Consider the following 22,875-nt stretch of genomic DNA (forward strand, 5'->3'; position numbering starts at 1 on the left):
TCTTTTTTTCTGCAGTAGTCCACAGCTGTATTTCATGGCCCAGGCAAGTCTTGCTTTCTTATTTTGTCCTTTAAAGAACTGCATTCTTATTGCCACTTGCCCTGTCAAACCTGCAGCAAAATGTCTCCACTTTGCAGTAGCAAGTGAGACTTGGTTTTTTCGACCACTATTAAGCTGTGCTTGAAGCTATTGAGCTTTAAGGTGCCTATCACACAAGCTGGTGAGTCTCAAAATATGTCTTTAGATTGTGTTTTGACTTTGGGTTTGCCAGATCCCTTCCTTTCAGAGTTTCTTCCAGAGGTTCCAATTGCCTTTGGATTGTGTAGGACACAATACCACTGACACTTCGATGTTTTTTTTGTAATTTCTCTATTTTCTGATTTTTTTTTCTTCAACCTGCAAGGCTACTTTTAATTGCTGCAGAACATCTTTAGGTTGTAACCTATTAGTTGTTCCCTGAAGAAGGCTTGTTTGTAATATTCTGAAATTTCCTTTTTTTCAGTTTTTGCTAGTTTAAACTTTAAATTTAAACCTCTGCTTACCTTTTCACCATTTTATATCATTCATTGCATTTCAGCTGATTAAATCTGAAGATAAACTGGAAAAACTGAGGCATTCTTGACTGGAAGTGTGCATTCAGTTTGGTACTTTCTGAGTAAATGGGGGAAAGCCTCATCACCTTCACAGTCTGACTGCAACATGCAGCCACTTCCCACTGATATGCTAATGTCTGATTTCTCAAGCCTTTCACCCTTGTCCTGAAAATCTACTCAAAAGAAAAAAACAGTGCTTCAGTCACTAAATGTTTCCCTAAAATTAAAATTATGAAAACAAACCATTAAAAATATCTGTCTGCACCTGAACCACTCACCCTTCCTGCTACCTTCTCAGGCTGCGATAAAAAAAATATGCAGGAACATCTGTAAAAAGTAGCACAAAGGTCTACTGCTTCTCACAGTTTGGGGCATTTAATGGCAGCAACAACTGCTTTCCCAGAAAGAAAAAGAAAAGAAAATATTGAAAACCAACACACCATCCCATATCAACAATGTGTAAACTGAAGTAGAAACAAACAATTCAATAAAGTGATTCTGTCTTAAGTAAAAATTATATTAACAAAGCTTCACCGAAACTCTTCAGAACTTGCTGATGCATTTAAATTCAAATTTTCTCTGGATGTAATGGAAGAGACCCTAGTTGTTGATCATAATGTGGGAATACTGTACCCTTGATGTCTGGAAATCATCCATGGCTGCCAAAATAACAGTCGTGCTGTAGTTAGGTCTTGAATGAAAGGTAGGCCAGATTCTTGCCATTATTGTGCCACTTAGAGGACCCACTAGTGATCTTTGTAATTCTGGAATTTTAAAATCAAAGGCAGTGAATACATACATTTATCATGTCACATGTCTATATTTTAGGATCAAAATCTGGGCAAAATCTTTCTCTGCTCTGAGAGCCTTCTTTATTGGACTTATGACTTTGAAGTAGATTCTCCTTGAGGAAGCTGCCAAAGCGGAGCTTCTGGATTCAGGCAAATGTCAAAATTACTATTTTAATATGATGTTAATGTGTTATGATAGAGTTTTGGTGTTTTTTGTCAAATAGAGTTGAAGGGCAAACTTAAAACGCAGTCATCATCCTTAGGCATCAGGCATTTTTTCCTAACTCCATAACCCTTGGCTGCCTTTGTTTAAGCACAGATGTCCAGATTGTACCTTTTTTTAAGGGATTTTCAAACTCATAGTAAGTTTTCTTCTGAATCAAGATGATTTGCTACTTTGTTTCAATTCCCAGTTCGGTTCTGTTTCACAGTGCAAACTTTCAAGCAAACCAGAAGTTACAGTAAACACCTTGTGGACATGTCATGGACTTCTTTCTTTTGGCAGAAACATTTTTCCCAGGAAAAAAGGGTTTAGAATATTGATGTTTGCACATTGACACGTTTTCCACAATTATTTGGTTTATTTACCAAACACAGCACCATGAGCAAAACAACTATTATCGAACAAATGGAAAACTCCTTGAAAATTATGCGGTACTACACATGGTGCAAAAAGGACATGTTTCAAATGGGCAAGTGTACAAAAAAGGCCAGTCCTGCTGAGTGCAGGCACTGATGTACTTTAATTTATGACAGTAAACTTACAAGTTGAGTTTTATTTAAATGTATGATGCTGTATATTTACTCTCCAGTAGCCACATTATGAACATAGCCTCAGTTTATTTAATCTGAAATTACATGTCTACTGTCTTAACTCTTGTGAATATTTGTTAATAGTGTTCATTTTGGGATTTTTGTTTAATTACCATTTACTATATATCGTCAAAAGTAATCTGCTTCCAGTATCTGTATTGCATCTGAAAATCAGACTGAGAGGATGCCACCCATTTCACCCATAATGCACAGTATTACATATACTGCAGTTAGATCAGTCCGTTGTTGGATCACTGTGCTGCACCAAGACCACCATTTCCAAAAAGTATCAGTCTTGTTTTGTTCCCCACCAGAGTGTAGTTGACATATTCACATCTACCTAAACAAATCAGACTTTCCAGGAAATTGCACTAGAATTAAAATAAATGGCACCAAATGAACTAGGTGTGAAAATACCTTAAGACTTTCCTGCATCTGGTCAAAATTTACCCCACTAAAATAAAATTTAAAATTTTTAGTTTTGGAAGTATATTATGGTCACTCACTACACCATAATTTTTGATTATCTGATTACCTTTCAAAGCTTTTCCTCTCATTTGTGCTGTAACATACTTGTGTAAAAAAACAGCCACTGATTACATATTTGAAAACCTGTTCTTGTACTGTTAATATTCAGTTAATTAGATTTATAGTATCCCCTTCTAGTCCTGCTTTTTAATTTACCATATTAATTTTATTTATGTACCATCTTTTGAACATAAAAATGAAGCACAAAGCAATTTTCATAGATATATAAAGATTTATATAGTAATAAAACTATAAAACCTTATTAAAAAATAAGATATACTAAAATATAATAAAGTAAATAATGTCAACATCAGGCCTTAAGAAAAACAGAATAGGATAAAATAAACATGCTTTGGGGTAGGATACACACACTACACAGGCTGCTCTGTTTGTGACAGTATGTCTATCGATGTATCAGGAAAGCTTGCTTTACACCTTCACAAAGGGAATGAAGGCCAGCAAGCATGTAATCTTCTTGTAATCTATTCTTTATTAAATGATCATGCTGCGTTCAAATAACAAGTTAAACGGTGTAGTAATTGCGTCTGCCCCTTTTCCCTTCAATTAGACGTATAAATCCGCAAAGTTGTAACAAGTCATGAGCAAACATTTATATTTCTTCTTTAAATATAACATTAAATTGCAAACTGAAAGTAACTCTGCCTTAATGTACTGCATCACGCTGCCCGCTGCACACCAGCTATATTTCTAAACACTCATACGCTTGCTGCATCTGCTTCTGCTGTTTGCAGATTTGGATGGCTCTGCATTTTATACACATCCAGATCTAATAATGTTTAGTATAGTCAGTTGGCCAGTTAGGAGAGGAAAACACAAATCCGGCAGGAGAAAATAAACTTGTAGGTGTTCCAAGGTGAAAAGATCACTCAGCCCTGCCCTGTGCATTCATCTATATGTAAATGTGGCAATGTGTATCCAATTAACACTTCCATTTAAGAAAATCTTATGTAGCATTCTTTTTTCTTTCCAGTATTACAGGCAGTTACAGAGTACTTGAGCAGGTGGCAGTAGCACTGGGCATCACTGCAGAAAACTGTCACAAAATAGAATTGTGAAAAGTCAAATAAAAAGTGGGATTTTAGAAGTTTATTTCATCTTCCAAGGTAGAGCTGTTAAATAAAACAATATTAATGTTCAAAAATGTTAAAAATAAATGTACGAATATATTTGAACGTGGGCGCTACATTTATGTTTGTAGTTTACATTTTTTCTCATAGTCCCTCTATAATGCATGAAGTGCTTAGAGTATTACTCATGCATGGTTGCTTAAAAGATGCAAGTTGTTTTGAGATGCTGGCAACAGGTGAAAGCAAGCACTGCGAATGATTCTTTTATATTGTACAAGTTTTTACAAGTGCTTATATTTGGCTGCATCCCAGTGAACTTTTTGTCCATGCAACAGCAAATGCTGAATGGTGGATTTGCTGTAAGTTAAACACCTGGGGCCTCATGCATAATGCCACACGTAGAATTCGCACTATAACATGACGTTGACGTAAGCACAAAAGCGGAAATGTACTTACGCACAAAAGAATCCAGATGCATAAATCTGTGCGTTCGCCAATTTCCATGTTCTTCCGCTACATAAATCCCGGTTAGCGTGGAAATGAATGCATGTGCACGCGCCTGCTGTCCCACCCCGTCTCCTCCCAGAATTACTCCTCTTTGAATATGTAATAGTATAAATAGCCCTTAAGCTCAGCGTTCTGTGAAAAGACAATGGCAAAACAACGAGGAAAAATAGAACACTTTCAGTGAATATCAAGTGGAGGCAAGGAAAAACTTACTATTTGTTGGTTTAAAAAATGGTATAAACAAGAAAAGAAAGTTGATCAAGTGACCTAGCGTGTCGGAGAAACTAGAAAGCTCAAGTTCACAATGTCTCACAGTGCCCGAAATAAAAAAAGAATTGTCAGATATCAAATTCGCTGTGAAAAGCCAAGTCGTAGCCCACCGTCTGAGTTTCATATGAAAGCTTATTAGGGTACAGAGAAAAAAAAAACAGGCACACAGTTGGGTAAAAAACACGAAATGTCAACTTTAATCTCGAAATTTCCACTTTAATCACGTAGTTTATTTTGTCATTAAAGTAGAACATCATAAACTTCATCTTAAAATCGTTTAATTTACTAGTTTCTAAAATCCAATCGTAACTAAAGTAGCATGATAAATGCTTTGTTTTGTATTTGATCTTTTATGTGCTCTATGTGTGTGAATCACTATGTGCTTCCGTGCTTTCTCTTCCTCCGACAGGACACAGAATCCATTACATTCGTAATATTACAGCTCTCTGAATAACTAAAATACTGAGATGTATACTTTATATAATTTTCATGATGATAGGAGTTAAAGCATATTATTAAACATGGGAACACGGTGGCGCAGTGATTGTGCACAACCTTTGATGAAATAATTTATTGCAGCAGTACTGTCTCTTTCAAACATACTAACCCCCAATTGCTGTCCTTCCTTTTCTTTCTCCAAGTAACCAATCGCCAGACAGTCAGCTCTGTAGTAGACGTTAAGCCATCTGTAAGCTTATAATGGCGATTCTTCAAAACTTTTAAGGAACGTTGAAATATCTTTGTAGCACATGTTTAATTATTCTATCCTTCACACCAGTCCCAGTGAAGCATACAGTGTGAGGCAGGAACAATCCGTAAACGGAGCACCAGATCCTTTCTAGTGTAGCGACACTGTGTCCTTTAATTATTAACAATATAGATTATTTAAATGAAGTTGAAGTTTTATCTGTATAATATAATAAACATATTTTGCTGCATTTCCTCTTAAAAATGATATCGTCATCATATGTAAATACGCGCTTTATAAAGTGGCTCAGGTTGTGCAATATTATAACTGTAGTGCAAGTTTACAGTGAGGTGATTGTACAAACAAGTACAAACGGTTCTACAAGGAGCACTTAATGGAGTGATTGATTGTGTTTGGAGCTCTTGGGATGAAACTCTTTCTGAACCGCGTGGTTCGTACAGGAAAGGTTTTGAAGCATTTGCCGTGTGAGAAGCAGTTCAAATAGGAGGCATGGCTGAGGCAGCATGTGCTTGATGCTGTATACCGATAATTCTTTTTCCGATCAGCTACTCCGAGTGGTGCGGTGAGAATAATATGGAAAAAGATGATCTGCTGTGGCAACCCCTAACGGGAGCAGCTGTAAGAAGAAAAAGAGGGTGCAGTGAGAGTAACAACTCTAAAGCAGCATGGTATGGTATTTGGAATAGTTTGACCAAATCTGTGGACCATTATATTGTTACAGGTTAATTACAATCAAATGTATTAAACTAATAACAATATGTGGTTAATTTCAGTGTATTTATAAAGCCGCGTCAGTAATGTGGATCTAAAAAAGAAAGGGTGACCATACAGGAACAGTAGCACTGCTTTGATGCTGGGTGCTGCCAGTCTGCAAACCCGAGTGGAGAACTTGTGTACAACAGGGTATGAGGTACTGTGGAAATGTGCGTGGCTTTATGCCAAGTTTAGGTTTTATACATCGTGATTTGAACGTGGAATCGTTCTTACGCAAAATTTCTGTGCGTATGCACCGTGTATACATGAGGCCCCTGGTTAATAATACACAGTGTGGCTGGATAACTATCTGTGTACAGCCGAAAATAAATCATAAAATTGTTTCAAGCTTCTAAAAGTTAAAGAACTGCTGCAAGGCTATTTTGAGAATGTGAACACTCCTGAGGCACTTTCTGCTTCCAAACCTTTTAGTTAATTCTAAATTCCAAACACAAGATGAGAGCACTTGACCTGGATCCTGCAGAAGGGAAAGAACTTTGTAGACTCTATGCAGGTGAGACATCAACGTCAACTGAGGTAGAATCTGGGCACACCCTGGAGGGACAGACTGGGGGTTAGGGAATTGCAACCTATTTTGAGCTATTCTGTAAAGGCCACCATTGCTTAAGAGAACGATGATTTGCAGTCTGTGATCCTAAATGGGATCATAGCAGTGAACTTGTTTTTATGCCTAATTGATTCTAATGTATGTGATAAATGTCCTTTCTATTCTAACAGACTATATTCTGTTTTGTATTATGTTTCAACCACTTTTATCTGTTCTGAAATCTAATGTTTTGGATCTATATTTACTGAGTCTTTATGTTGTATCTGAGTCAAAGGATAATAAGAGTAGTAGCAATATTGACAAATATTTGCTAGGCCTAGCAAAAATGACTATTTATAAGTAAGAAAAGAAAAAGTCAGCAATCAAAGAGAATTTAATGTACTGTAGTTAAAGTGCTTATTGCTTAAGTAAAAACAACAGCATTGGATTATAAATTTTATTAAATGACCTTTAGCCTGCCAACTTTTACTAACCAGTGGTGTATAAATGAGGCAGTTTGTACAATAAGGACTGATGACCTCTTTTTTTACTGTGTAATTTTAATTCCAAGTTTTAGTAATTATGTTTTCTGAAAATTATGTTTTCAGAGCTTATGACTGTAAAAGTTTGTAACTGTTATTGAGTAACAGTATGTATAGAAAATTTCTTTCTTTCTTTCTTTCTTTCTTTCTTTCTTTCTTTCTTTCTTTCTTAATACAACTACCTGTATCAGGGTCATCAAATATATTTGACCTAAGGAAATCTTCTTATAGATAAAATATACCTTGGGCTAGACCCAGTATTAGTAAGATCACCCAGACCAGACTTGGGGAATTTTTAGTATAGCTGACATGATTGTCACAGATTAGAAGTATTTATCTTACAATGTGCATTTTTGTTCTGTACCCTAAGAATAAATTTTGCTTAAAGTCAATGCTAATAATGTAAATATACAAATATTATGATATCAGTGCTGCATAAACTAGAGAATACCAACATTTTTCATGGTATTTTCATTTACATGAAGTCATTAAAGCTGTAACAACACATTATTCATGTTTTTTTTTGGGAAAATCACTTTATCAGTTTTGTGAAATTTGTTATTGGGAGATTTATGTTTACATCAGTACATGGAAGAAAAGTTAGCTTGATATTAACACTTCCTGAAGGGTAATATTTAATAGACAATTCAAATATCAAATGTGACAAACTCACAATGTTTTAATATTTCAGATCTCTCCTTATTTTATTTAAATTTGTTCTGACTTTCTGTTAAATTAAACTAATCAGTTTAAGATGAATGCATGATTTCATAATTGCAGTAACAGTCTTTCCTGTTTTGTTTTCAAGGTTCTATGCATAAGTAATAAGATTTTGTTGTTGCTTAGCCTATGTACTAAATCAGAATTAGCCAATGAAGTGGATTAACTCTACCCATTACTCATAACTAGACTTGTATTGAAGGATGTTGTCATTGGCAATCAACAATTAATTACTTGCATCATCAGTGGATACTACCATGCTGATGTTTGATGCATGGTGAATACATTGTAAATATCCTGTTTACTCTAAACATGTGTATTCCAACTGAATGCAGTGTGGTGCGCGGCTGGGGGCAGTACCACGGGAACAGAACATAGAAGCTCAACCCTATAGGGGACCATGGTCACTGCCATGGGGCGCTCAGATGCCTGAAAAGCCCTGGGCGTCAGCACTTCCACCACACCCGGAAGTGCTGGGGGAAAGAAAACCAGGGACACCCAGAGTGCTTCTGGGTGTTCGTGCAGCACTTCCGCCACACCAGGAAGTGCCGCCGGAAGCTCATCAGGAGGCACCTGGAGCATGTCCGGGTGAACACAAAAGGGGCCACCTCCCTCAATTCGATGGCTGGAGTCGGGTGGAAGAGGACAAAGCTTGGAGGAGAGGAGTGGAGGCAGTCAGGAAGAGAGGCATCATTGCAAAAGGCCAGGACTTGAGGGTGTGTGGTGCAGGGGCACTGGGTTGTGCGTACACTTCTGTAAATAGAAAATATGAATAAACGGGTGTTTGGGTTTGTACCATCAGTGTCTGCCTGTCTGTGTCTGGGCTGCTTTCAGCCCAGCATATATACTTTAAATGCAGTGTTCACACTTTGAGCGTGTGAATACATTGTAAATGTCCTGTTTACCCTAAGCATGTGTATCCCAACCGAATACAGATATACTGTAAATACATTGTTCACATTTTGCATTTATGCTAGAAAGTTTAAATGTGCCTCTAGCAGACAGAAACAAATTTGATTTAAGTTTTCACTTGCTAAGTGCAAATTAGCAATCTGACAATTTCTTCTGTTGTGGGACTTAACATATTGAGTGTGCTAGAGTTTTTTTGCTTCATGTATTTTATCTGATAATGGTGGTCCACAGAGGAAGTTGACTGCAGCTTCAGCTGAAATCAGTTGTGCATTCCAAATAGCTCTCTCTGTAGGACGCATATGTCAGTCTCCTATGTTGGCTTGCTCTCTCTCTCTTGTTTTAAACAAAACTGTATTACATGTTCTTTCACTGTGTTTCTCACATTTTATTTGTTATGCTAATGAATATTAATTAGGCATCAAAAATCCAATGTTTGAAAAAAAAACTTAGTTGAGCTTTTAAAACAGCATACTTCTATTGGCAAACACTAATTACTTGTCCCAGTGATTATGCACTTCTGTTAATGTATTTCAAATTATACCAGAGTTATATACCTCATTTTTGTAAGTATTATGAGCTAAGTCATGCAAATGTCTGTCCAATATAAATGTTTTGAAACACTAAATAAATACATTTTATTTAGCAATGAACTTATGACATAGTGCAGATTTGCATGTTCCAAAAGTGTAGCCATTTCCTTTACATTGAGAGAATGAATGCGATATCTCCATTCCTTTGTCAAGGGTATGTATGGTGAGGCACTGAAAAGTGATACATTTTGCTACTCACTCATTCAAATACGTGTCACAAGTTAAATACATTTAAACTCCCAGCTAATTGGTTATATACTCACATCACCACAATCTCAAAGGAAGCACAAATCATATTTTTCTTATTTCTGAACTAATTCAGATAAATGTGTGAAAAATGAAGACTTTTTTGCCTTGAAAGAGCAGCATGATTTAAATTTTGTTATGTTAAATTGTGGAAGTTTTAAAAATAGGTGTGTCATCTGCAGTCCCATGCTGTATAATCAAAGCAGAAAACACTGCAGTGAATTATCTAATTTCCTTAAGACATTTATACCACACCTTGCATCTTGTTAACCTGAATTGAGTACTTGTCATTTTCAAACTCTCTATACATACCTGATTTTAACACAAGCAAGTAAAAAATGTGTTAGAGGAGAATAACCTGAGGCCATCCAATTAATCAGTCTAGACCGAAACAATAGCTGATAAATGATTCAATCTTTAAATGCACTACACTAATTTCCTTTATAGAATTAATGCATGTTGGCTTGTGCATGATTTATCTCACTAAACTAGTATTCTTTTTCTATCCTTTAATTTTTTCCTCACTGGTAAATCAGCTCACTTATTTCCAGTTAGAGCCTGCAATTCCAGTTTATTAGTTACTTATTATCCCACTGTTTCTCTTGCACTCTACTTCATCTGCCAGCACTACCACCTTCAACACACACATTTTTCTCACACAGTAATTTTGCTCCTGAGTAGATGAAGAAAAAGCAAAAACGGCCTCCTAATTAAGAAAACATGCTATAAAATGCACTTTAGTTGCATCCATAAACAATATTTTTAGGAGCAAACACTGCAGTTTAATTAAACTTCAAACAGAAAACTTCAAACACAAAACTTCAAACACACATACTCAGTCCAGCCCATCAAATAAGGATTTTGTCATGATACAGTACATGCTCTGTAGGTTACCAAATGTCTTAGAATAGAGACACAGTCTTCATCTTCATTCTCTTTTTGGTCTTCTAGGTTATGAACATTAATTCATAACTTAAACAGATAAATGTTTTATTGATCTTAAGAAGAAACTGCAATGCTACAGCAGGCAAGACATAATAACTGCAAACAAATGAATAGATATTTTGATAATCTGCAGAAACCTGAACTTTTTGGATGGTAAGTAAATCATAATCTAGCCAGAGATGCCCCACATGTTGACCAGGGTCTCCTACAGAGACCATGAGACCAGTAACTTAACCAACACATCCTGTTCTTTGCACTCTCTCCATTGAGTCAGCCTGGTGCCCAGGATAGAGACAGCTTTTGTAATTAACTTAAGGTTATTGGCATCTCCTCTTCTCATGCCCCAAGATATACAGTAGTACCACTGCATATAAGAAGTGTTGTATAGGGTGGACCAAATCTAATTATGCAATTTTCATTATGCTATAACTTATTATGTTTATTACATAGAAAATCACCCGAAAAATCCCAGACCATTGAGAAGTGTGCAAACTGACAATGTGAAGAATCGTCTTCGTGCCGAACTGGAATCGTCCCCGCATAAATCAAAGTCATTCAGATGATCTGGATCTGCATAATTAGATCTGGACCACCCTGTACACATGCCAAAGAACTTGAACACCACCTCAGGGGGCAATTGTGGCCTTTTTTGTATATGGCTTCTGTGATTGCAGGCCAATACAGATTTCTTTCTGGGTGTATCTTGAAATACTTGTGTACTAAACCTGAACCACCACAACTTTGACTGAGTTATTTATTATGTGAGATGTTAAGGCTAAAGATCCATTGTATTCACTTTGATGTGGTTAAATTTCCTTGGTACTGTTTTAGTGCTGAGACTGAGATGAAATTTGTGCTTTACATATTTGACTGCCACATTCCCTGGGTACTTTATAGCTGATTACAATCTGCTCTTTACCAGTATTTTCTTCAGCTGACCAGCAAATGTTGAAAATATTGTATTGGTAGGAGGTCATCCATATTGTTTAGCTGCTCTGCTGAAGAGGGGATCCTGAAAACAGATGTTACTCCTTCCTTTTTGAATGTATTCTCAGGACAGTTGTCAATAATACAAAACCAACAAAAGACATACAGACATAAAGAAGACCCTTTGAACTCAGTCTTTATACCCTTTGCTCTCACTGATCTTTATCTTCATCTCTCTCTGGACGTGCTTTAACCCCTCAATATGTCCATTCTGAAGGAATAATGGATGATGATGGATGTTGTGATGTAGTTAAAGAGGCTGAAAGCGTCAAGGAAAAAAATCACAAAATGCTAACAAAAGCAATAAATACAAGAAGCTTTGATGCTTGGCATTATGCATACTCATCTCATTTCTCTTCAGGTAGCTTATTTAGGGAGTTATGGTATTGCAGTGATTAGCAATGCCATATGCTTAAGAGTCCTGGAAAGAGCATTAAAATGGACTGTATGGGCTTTGTTTTTTGTGCATTATGGCTTTAAACCATACAGTATACTTGCAATACTGAAGGTTTTTTTCAGAGAGATGAGTATTTATAGGGCCATCCATTTTAACAAGATTTTGGCAATGGTTTTAATTTTAATTAATCACTTTTATGCTGCAAAAGTTAATATTTATTAATGGTTATATTATTGATGAGATATTCACACTTAGCCTTTTTTTCTCTTAATGGTGGCTTGTAACCTTTAAAATATACTTATTCTCCAGCAAATGAAGTATAATCTGAAAACATTATGGGAGAATAGTTGTTTGTTCTGTCTGTACATTCTGAACATGTTAATAAAATAAACAAGTTTTTGGATTAATCTGTTAAAAATGTTTGTGAATTATGGTGCTTATTTTTAACATTGGTCTAGATTATTGTGCTTTTTTGCCATGTTCTCTAAATCTGGGAATAATGTCACTAAGTGCAATGAGCACTATTTTTACATTTGAAGGTTTTCTTTGTTTTGTGGATGTATTAAAAAGAAGTGTTTTCTTTCCCTTAGTTTCTAAATAAATATAGATTGCTCTTGGCTTGATGATGCAGACAGCATCTGCCATGAACACCATGAAAATTCATCATGTTTATGATGTATTATTACTGTCTTTTGTTTTAATCTTCTCTGTTTTTAAAATTTGACAGATGAAGGCTAATATCACACAGTCCTTATTAACAATCAGAAAACACTACACCACAAGAAACATGCTAATTGTCAAAACATTATGCCCACCTGCTTTTGACACCATTCCTGACGTATTTGCAACAGTGGGCGCACTTTGGTTATTTATGTACTTGTGAAGTTCACAGCTTCAGGAGAGGTTGGTAAATAGAGCCATTTCAGCTCTTTCAAAGTCATAAACTACAAAATGCAGATAGTCATTTATTTTTTAGCAAAGATTAGCTGCACAGAAATATGTCAACTAAAGAATCTGGTGGGTTTTACAGCACTATATGTATGTAATATACAGTTCAGAAATGAGCACTGTGTAGTTTGATATTTTAGATAGAATTGCATTTTCTATTCTTTGAACAATGAAGTAAAATTTACATTTAATCTGACTCGCCATTGGCTCAATATGAGTTTATTTCACTAGGCATTTGAGGTTAGCATATAGTTGTGGATTAGTCTTGGTTTCTTTTACATCCTTCATAACTGGAACCAGAAACAAATGGGGGAAGAAAAGGTCAGAATTCTGCATTAAAATAAAGGATTAGATGGAATCTGCACTTTGATCTACATTGTTTGTATGAAAATGTTCTGTATAAATAAATGTTGTTGTTGTTCATTAAATAATTAGAGATTTGAAGGTTTACCTAAACTTAACTATTTTCTTGTAAGGGAGACATCCCAAAGGCCAAGTATATACAGTGGTGTGAAAAACTATTTGCTCCCTTCCTGATTTCTTATTCTTTTGCATGTTTGTCACACAAAATGTTTCTGATCATCAAACACATTTAATCATTAGTCAAATATAACACAAGTAAACACAAAATGCAGTTTTTAAATGATGGTTTTTATTATTTAGGGAGAAAAAAAATCCAAACCTTTTGTTTGTGATAAACATGCAAAAGAATAAGAAATCAGGAAGGGGGCAAATAGTTTTTCACACCACTGTAGCTTGGTATGATTTAGTCAAGTGAAAGGTGTCAGTGGAACACAGGATGGCTAATTGTAGCTTGGAAAAAATACCTGTATATATCTATATCTATACTAATAAAAGGCAAAGACCTCACTGACTCACTCACTCACTCACTCATCACTAATTCTCCAACTTCCTGTGTAGGTAGAGGGCTGAAATTTGGCAGGCTTATTCCTTACAGCTTACTTACAAAAGTTAAGCTGGTTTCATTTCGTAATTCTACTTGTAACGGTCATAACGGTCAACAAAGTCCGCCATGTTGAACTTTCTTATTCATGGCCCCATCTTCATGAAATTTGGTAGGCGGCTTCCCTTCTCTAACCGAAAGCAATGTACGTACTTATTTCGGTGGTATGACGCCACTGTCAGCCGCCATATTGAACTTTCCATCGTCACTAATTCTCCAACTTCCCGTGTAGGTAGAAGGCTGAAATTTGATACTTATTTCGGTGGTATGATGCCACTGTCGGCCGCCATATTGAAGTTTTCAACGGTCTTTGTTACTTATGGGCCCAACTTCAAGAAATTTGGTACACGGGTTCCCAACGCTAACTGAATCCTACTTACGTACATATATACGTCCATAGCCTGCAGCTCGGTCATCATGTGAGGCAGCGTTGCGTCCCCCATCCCAACGCCTCCCACGTTGTTGGCTGCCTGCTTATATAAGGCCGTCCGTTGCTCCAGTCTCTACATTCCCTTCCTTGCTTCGCCACGGGATTCACGTCTCCCTGCTGATAACTACAGCCTTTTTATTTAATCCACGGCTTCTCTGCTGTTTTATTGTTAATTTATTACGATTATAGTTATTGTGTAGGTATTTTAGACTTACTTTACATTGTTCAGGTACCCATTTCCTTTATCATTCCAACCGTACCCCCATTAACATGTCTATCGAGGTGATCACCATCGATCAAAAAACTGTCACCTACCGAGTGGTTTCCATGCCTGGAGATGGCACCTACCTTTTCCATTCTCTTTGTTACATGTTCCACGGCCATATCAGGCTCACTCTTGATATCCGGAGGAACATTGTGTCTTATGTATTGAATGACTGGGACAGGTTCAAGGTGTGGACTGATGACAGTACAGGAGATAATTATTCTACACAGGAGCACTAGAAGAGTGAAATGCTTAAGCCCTTCACCTATGCATCTGCATGTGAGTTGATGGCTGCCGGTGAATTGTTCAGTTGTCGCTTTCAAGTGTACCGTAATGGCCAAATATTTTACACCTTTTGACAACCGCCAATGCCTCTTAAACATCTTAGATTGACAGGTGACGATTTCAGTAGTGGACACTTTGATGTTTATGAATGTTTAAACTCTCAAAAGCTGAATGTAAAGTTATCGATAAAACCGGTTTACTTACAACACTTGACAGATGCCGAATGTCTCATCAACACAAGTCCTACAAATACTGTCGTAATTGAAACAAACTATGAAACTCAAACTGATTATGACAGCAGCAATCCAAGCTGTGAGATTTGAAACAAGATTACTGTTCACATGGCCAACTGTATGTTGCATGCTCAAGAGTAAGCTCAGCGCACAGCTTGCACATATCTATTGCATATCTATACTAATAAAAGGCAAAGCCCTCACTGACTCACTCACTCACTCACTGACTGACTCATCACTAATACTCCCACTTCACGTGTATGTAGAAGGCTGAAATTTGGCAGGCTCATTCCTTACAGCTTACTTACAAAAGTTGGGCAGGTTTCATTTCGAAATTCTACACGTAATGGTCATAACTGGAACCTATTTGTTGTCCATATACTATAATAGACTTCTGCTCGATGCCTGTGGGTGGCGGAGTTACGCCTCCCACGTAATTTAGTGCCTGCCCATATAAGGCCGTCTGTCAGCGGCAATCCAATAGAAACACTGCCGCTAAATATTCACGGGTGAATGACTGTGCTTATGCAGAGGAAGATGAGATGGTCAGGGTGATGTTTGGCACAAACTCTGCGAAACTGCGAGAGAAACTTTTAAGTGCCAGGTCTTAGCTAACATTAAATACAGCCGTGGACATTGCACGAGATGGCACCAGCACAGCTGGAAACCTTCGATGCATGTACACCGAGCAGCTCACATGAAATGACGCAATGCACAGACAAAAAGCAACAGTTCCAAAGAGTGCTGAACAAAAACCGAATTACACAATTGAGAAGGCAGCAAAAAAATATGAAGCGTGTGATACATACAAGCATATTCATAAGTGCAGCTACTGCGGAAACAAAGCACACGGTGGAAAAAGTCAATGTTCCGCTAAAGGAACACAATGTAAAAAAAAACCTGTGCATGCAGTGTGTCACGTCTCAGATAAAGAGGAAGACGAGCTGTTTATTGATGCAGTAAGAAACGAATCGATGAATGAAACCTGTTATCTTTACAGTGATTGACAAACACGGAATGTAACTTGAACACATCCTACAAATACGAACCTGATTGAAAGAAATAATGATAATCGAATCCTCGATGACAGCAACACTCCTAACACTCACAAAACAATTACTGTATTTTGACACTCATGTTACGTTTTTTTTAAAATGTTCCTTTTCTTTTTCATAACTTCTTTAACACACTACTTCTCGCTGCGCTGGTATATATATATATATATATATATATATATATATATATATATGTATATATATATATACACCGATCTACATACGCTCAAAGAGATAAACCATACGCCGTGGCGCAATGGTAGAGCCTTCGCCTCTAGCGCCGACGACCGAGGTTCGATTCCTGAGAGTGGGTGCACTGACTATGTACGCGCGCTTCCCGATTCATTTTACCTTCGCATCCCCTTGGTTTGAGACGTATGAAAAAATATGCGGTTAACGCAGCAAAACAGATCACCAATTGAAGCTTTATGAATAATGGATACTTTATTCACCATCAATGATTGTTTTGGTAAAGCCATACTCAGTGTATTTATTAGATGAACGGTAAAAAAGTAAGAGCGAGGGGAAGGTAACTTATTGAGGCACGCTGGCAAAACCACAATAGCACGCGGGCTCGATGTACTGTACTGTAGTGCGTGTCAACTCGATCTGAATTGTGCGATCACATTCGAAAAAATATATCTTTTCAAGTTCTATTTAGTCCATATGTGTCAAACTTAAGGCCCGCGGGCCACATCCGGCCCGGCATGTAATTATATCCAGCCCGCGAGATTATTTTATATACTGTATTATTGTTATTAATGGCCCGGGGATATGAAGCGCTGGTAACACAATAAACTACAGATCCCATAATGCAGCGCTTCAGCTGCCTTGCCGAACACTTACCGCGTTAATCAAGTCTAGCTTATGATGCTGCAAGTTATTGTGAAGCTAGCCCACACGATGCCAAAGAGAAAAGTTGATTCTGAAAATAGAGCCTTTAAAAACCGATGGGAGGCTGAGTATATGTTTACTGACATTGCCGGTAAACCCGTGTGCCTCTTTTGTGGAGCTAATGTGGCTGTAATTACAGAATTTAATCTAAGATGGCACTATGAGACAAAACATCAGGATAACCTGAAAGACCTGAAAGCAATGCAGAAGATATAGAAAGCAGAAGAGTTAAAGAAGAATCTGACACTTCAGCAGACATTTTTACCCGTGCAAAATCACAAAGTGATTTCAAGTGAAGCTGCTTTTATGGGGGACACAAATACACCAGTGCAACTTGCCCCACTTTCCCTGTTGCCAAGTAGTGTTGAACCAAGTTGGCACAACGGTGTTCCCAAATACGCACTTTGCTGATAAACTGAGCGCACTGCGCACTGAGTTCGCATGGCGCTTTGGTGACTTTGAAGAACAAAAAAAGAATTTTGAGTTGTTTCGCAACCCATTTGCCGTCGATGTGGAAACTGCACCTGTGCAGATTCAGATGGAGGTGATTGAGCTGCAGTGTAATGGCACACTGAAGGCAAAGCACGATACTGCAGGGCCCGCACAGTTTATTCACTCCATTCCCGCAGAAATGCTCCATCTACATGCGGCTCGAACCTTGTGCATGTTTGGTAGCACATATCTGTGTGAGAAGCTCTTCTCAGTGATGAAGACTAACAAAACAGCACACAGGAGTCGCCTCACTGATGAGCACCTGCAGTCCATCCTGAGAATCTCCACAACACAGAACCTCACACCAAACATAAACGAACTTGTGGCCAAAAAGATGCCAGGCGTCCAGCTCTGATAAAATGACATATGAGCAAAGACAACTGAATGATTTGATTTGTTATTGCTGAAAAGAACACATTTTATTTATATTTCCAGGTTTTGTTATGCAGCATGTTCATATTTGAATTTGTATAATTTTGACAGGATATATTTTTATGGAGAGCAAAATCTCTTGGGATATTTAAAATTTAAGTTTATTTTATATAAAATTACATAAGAGTAAAGAAATTTGAATGTTTGTTCTTTTAACGTTTACTTTATTTCTAACTTGTATAATTTAGACAGGATATATTTTTATGGAGAGCAAAATATAAGTTATTTAAGGTTTGAGTTGATTTATTCCGGAATAATATTCCTGTCTGTTTTTATTCATATTTATGTTCAAAAAGTTAAGTTTTAAAAGTTTAGTTTTAGTGTGTTCAATAAATGTTTATCCTGTTCGCCTGACCTAAAGTGTGTTTTGGATTTTGGCCCCCTGTGCAATTGAGTTTGACACCCCTGATTTAGTCGACACAAATATCTTTGGTTGGAATGTAAGGCGAATTTACTCTTTACATTTGTATGGTGAAGAAAAATTTATGCAATGATGCCTACATTTAACTTACATTCCTACCAAAGATATTTCTGTCGACTAAATAAAAATTCGTTCTATTTAAAATTTAAATAGAATTTGAACAGATACGACAGTTCATACTATCCGCGCAGACTTGCACATAAGAGCAGGAGTCATTCGTTTTAACAAACAGCGTATTGCACTGATACAAAATAGCCTGCCCATTTAATTATATAGGAATGGATAAATAAATTAAGATTTTGTACAAATAATGTTTTTCATTTTTCTTCCTTGATGGATTCTGCCACCCCCAGCAACAGTTTCTCGCACCCCAAAGAGTGTATGTATGTGTGTGTATACATGTATATATATATATATATATATGTGTGTGTGTGTGTATATGTAGATATGTAGATATATATATATATGTATGTATATATGTGTGTGTGTATGTATATATGTATGGATATGTATATATATATGTTTATATGTGTGTGTATATGCATATACTGTATATATATATATATATATATATATATATATATATATATACTGTGAGTGGAAAAAAAACACACCAAATGTTTTTCATCACATCTTCAACAATAGTCGGCCGATTTTGATAAAATTTGGAACATTGTATAAACTTGTGAGTAATTAATACAACTGTTGTTTGTAAACATATTACATACACTTTGTATCAAACATTAAGTAAATCAGCTGACTATTGTTGAAGATGTGATGAAAAACATTTTTTTTGGTGTGTTTTTTTTCCACTCAGTGTGTATATATATATGTATATGTATATATATACATATACATATACATATATATATATACATATATATATATGACAGCAACACTCATCACTCACAACAGTGACAAAACAATTCCATTGACAATCATGTTACGTTATTTTCAAAATGTTTCCTTTTCTTTTTCATTACTTCTTTAACACACTATACTTCTCCGCTGCGAAGCGCAGGTATTTTGATAGTATACTATATATGATATGGAGTATGTTGCAATGATATACATATTGAAGGAGGAGAACGGGGATCCTGGATCAGACATGGAAAAATACACTACCTGGACAAGAGGCCAGAGTGGTGACAAATTGACCAACAGAGAGGAGAAATTAGTTTGTGTCTGGATGACAGGAGATAATGGACAGACCAGCGGAAGGTGAGATTCAGGAGAGGTTCCATTCCCCATACACAAGGTGGCAGTGGTCCAAATATGGGAAACCAGTTGGAAGTGCAACCCTGTTGGGGTCCCAAAGTTCTAACAGAGTGTGCCGTCGGAGGAGGACCTCCCTTCATTTATTATGGCCTGGAAGTGCTTCCCGGAAGACATGGCATGACACCAGAAGCATTCCCTGGTATGGCATAAAAGGAAGGCCACTGCTGCAGAAGTATGAATCAGAGTAGGGAGGCAGCAGGTGAAACTAGATTGAGACAGGGAGGAAAAATTGGCAGTTTATTGTGTATTTTATTGTATAATTATAGCTTGTTATTGAGAGGATTGTGAAGAGGTGCTTGGGAAAGAAACAAAAATCCTTTATTTTACCCTATCAATGTGTGGTGGGTGCTTTGCTGTGTCTGGTTTGGGGCTGTCTGGTGCCCCCTTGTGGTCATAAACCTATAATATCTTTTCCTTAACTTAACCTTGCCTAGAATATAAATGTGCTCTTTAACATAATATCTGATTTGTATATAAAAGAGTTTAAAGCAATACAGCTCAAGGGATTCACAAGTGTTTTTATATATATAAACTATAACACAGCAAAAGAGTTGCTTGAAGTAATTGAGATTGACAATAAAAAATTAACCGTAAGAATTAGTAAACAGGTGGTTTGATATGCAGGGGGTTTAAAGCTGTGACTCATAGCCTCAGTGACCTGGATTTAATTCCTAGCCAGGTAAATTGTATGTTTGGAATTTACACATTCTCTCTTCTCTCTGTGCTTTGTGTTGATTTTTAATTGGTACTGTTATTTCCTCCCATATCACAAAATGATGTATATTAGATTAATTAATTACCCTATGTTAGCCCAGTGAAAGCGAGTGTAGTGTACATACACATAATCTGCAAGTAACTTGTGACACATTTTTGGTTCGTACCTTTTATTTGCCTCCTTCCTTTATTCTGATGCTTCCAGAATAGGCTCAATTTCCTTTCATCCAAATGCTGGAAAATATGCATTCAGAAAATGGATGGCTGATTAATGAAGGAATTGAAAACCCTTATAAAAGAAGTACCAAGAACCTTTTTTTTTAATAATTTGGCATCAGCAATTCATGTAAATATTTGCTAGTCTCAAAGCAAAGTAAATGTATAAATCATTAAACAAATATTGGACAACATAAATACAAAACTAATAACTATTCTCAGACCTTAGTTTTATTTTTTTTTGGTTATTTAACTTTTGTTTGTAATTTTAAATAATCTTGTGGGTTCTGAACTATTCTGTCTCTGACTTAAGTATTAAAATAAATCTAAAATCATTCTGATTATGTATACTGTATCTCTAATGCTAGTATGTTAATAAAAACACATTTTCTTAATTTGATTTTTGTTTTTTAAAAGTTTGTCATATTGTAAATGGCTTTATAACGGGATCATAGCAAAATGATATTGTTACTTTATAATTTCATGAAACTCTATTAATTGTTAATTAATATTATACATTTTTAGCCTATAACTTTTTTTTAAAGATGTATTTGAAAATAATATTGTGTTTATTCATCCATCCATCTATTCTTTTTCTAAACCTGCTTATCCAGTATAGGGTCACTAGAAAGTTGGAGCCTATTTGGAATGTAATAAAATGTTTTGATTTTTTTTTTGGGGGGATAGTTCTAAATGTTGTGGTATTTGCAACAAAGTAAAGCATGTGGAGTTTGTGGAGTGATTGGCTCTACCCAATCTTTGGAGGTGATTACTTTTCTTTTTTGCTAACTTCACTACACTGTTGAGTTCTTGTGTTTAATGATTGTAATACATTTTAATGAGATACAGCAGTAAAAAATATTTCGTTATGAAATTTTGTTTTATGAATAAATGAATAAACATAAGATTACTTACATCTTGAAACTCTTTTTTTTATATTCAGTATACTTTGCTTTAAACAAAGTTGTTTTTTATTTCAGAGAGGGGCCAAGTTTATACTTGGGGCAGAGCTGACTATGGACAGCTGGGAAGAAAAATAAAGTCTACCCAGGATTCTATGTGTAAATCAAATGTTATTCAGTCCAGGTTTACTCCAGAGAAGGTTCCAGAACTTACAGGAGCCTCCCAGGTACTGTAAAATTTTTATAGTATAGTGGGTGAGGAGTTCTGACTAGGCTCTGGAGATTTAACCTAGTCCATTCCAGCATTCACTATCTTTCCACAAAAAATCTTTTTCTGCTTCATTTGGCTCAGATAAAGTTTAGTACTTTTGTTCAGGGTATCTGCAGCGGGAACCTATTTCTAACTAAATTCAGAAAATATATATCTTACTGATAGTAAAATAACTTATATATACTTTTATTTAATGTTTGTAGAACTTACAGTTATTTACAATTTAATAAGAGTGCTATTTGGGTTGATCATTTATAGCATTGCATAATCTTTGATTTTCTAACATGATTCTTACACAAATTATGTCAGACCTATATAAACACTTTGACTCTTCTTTCCTTCTTCCAAAAATTTTAAGTATTGTGTGCTTTCTACTGAAGTGTTATGCTGAAAGAAATGTTGGAAGAAAATAATTCAACCAGTGGCACCTTTACATTCTTTGCTCATTCAGAGCATTTACATTACTCCAACTGTTTTGATCATTACTAGCATGAGATCAAAACTGTTTCTTGTGAGAACATGAAAAATAGATATGTGGGATACAAACACTACATATGCAAGTAAGAATTTTGTTGTGCACTGTAAAAGTGACAATACTACTACTAGTACTATTATCATTGTTGTACTAGTACCATATTTTACTAGTATCTATTTTTATTTTGATATGCATTTTAAGATACATTGTATTGTCAGTGCATAGCATTACCTTTTTAAAAAAGCTGACACTGTTTGTCCACCTGAATATTGTCATTATGTTTGCAATATCATGATTAGCTTTAAGCACTTTTTGGAGGAGGATATAAAAAGCAAATAAGCAAAAAAACATCACCAGTAGAGGCAGGCCACAATTGAACTGAATGAAGCAGCAGCTTTTCTATAGCTGATGGAAATTCATTCTCTGGCGGAGTGTTTGTCCAGTTTCTCCCACATAGAGTGCAGTGTCAGGACATTTCATACAGAGAATTAGGTAGACAACATTAGATGATCTGCAGGAAAATTATCCCTTTATGTGATGTTCAAGTCAGCAGTGTGGTATAACTATACGGTCTGTATTATAAATGTGAGCACACGTTTTACATCTTTTCTGCAGGCAGGGAGATGTGCCATTTTCTGTTGGTTCATTTAGGGAGCTTCGGA

General features: G+C 36.2%; 1 protein-coding gene across 4 annotated transcripts in view; it reads left to right on the forward strand.

Moving 5' to 3' along the window:
* Positions 1–22,875, forward strand: part of sergef (secretion regulating guanine nucleotide exchange factor) — a 392,241-nt gene that overhangs the window by 121,291 nt on the left and 248,075 nt on the right. For all 4 annotated transcript variants that reach the window (XM_039753309.1, XM_039753318.1, XM_039753335.1 and 1 more), the window contains one exon: positions 21,546–21,694. In XM_039753309.1, coding sequence (XP_039609243.1) covers positions 21,546–21,694 — 149 coding nt within the window. The remainder of the gene's footprint in view (positions 1–21,545; positions 21,695–22,875) is intronic.

This window comes from Polypterus senegalus, chromosome 1 (genome assembly GCF_016835505.1).
Source record: "Polypterus senegalus isolate Bchr_013 chromosome 1, ASM1683550v1, whole genome shotgun sequence".
Lineage (NCBI taxonomy): Eukaryota > Metazoa > Chordata > Cladistia > Polypteriformes > Polypteridae > Polypterus > Polypterus senegalus.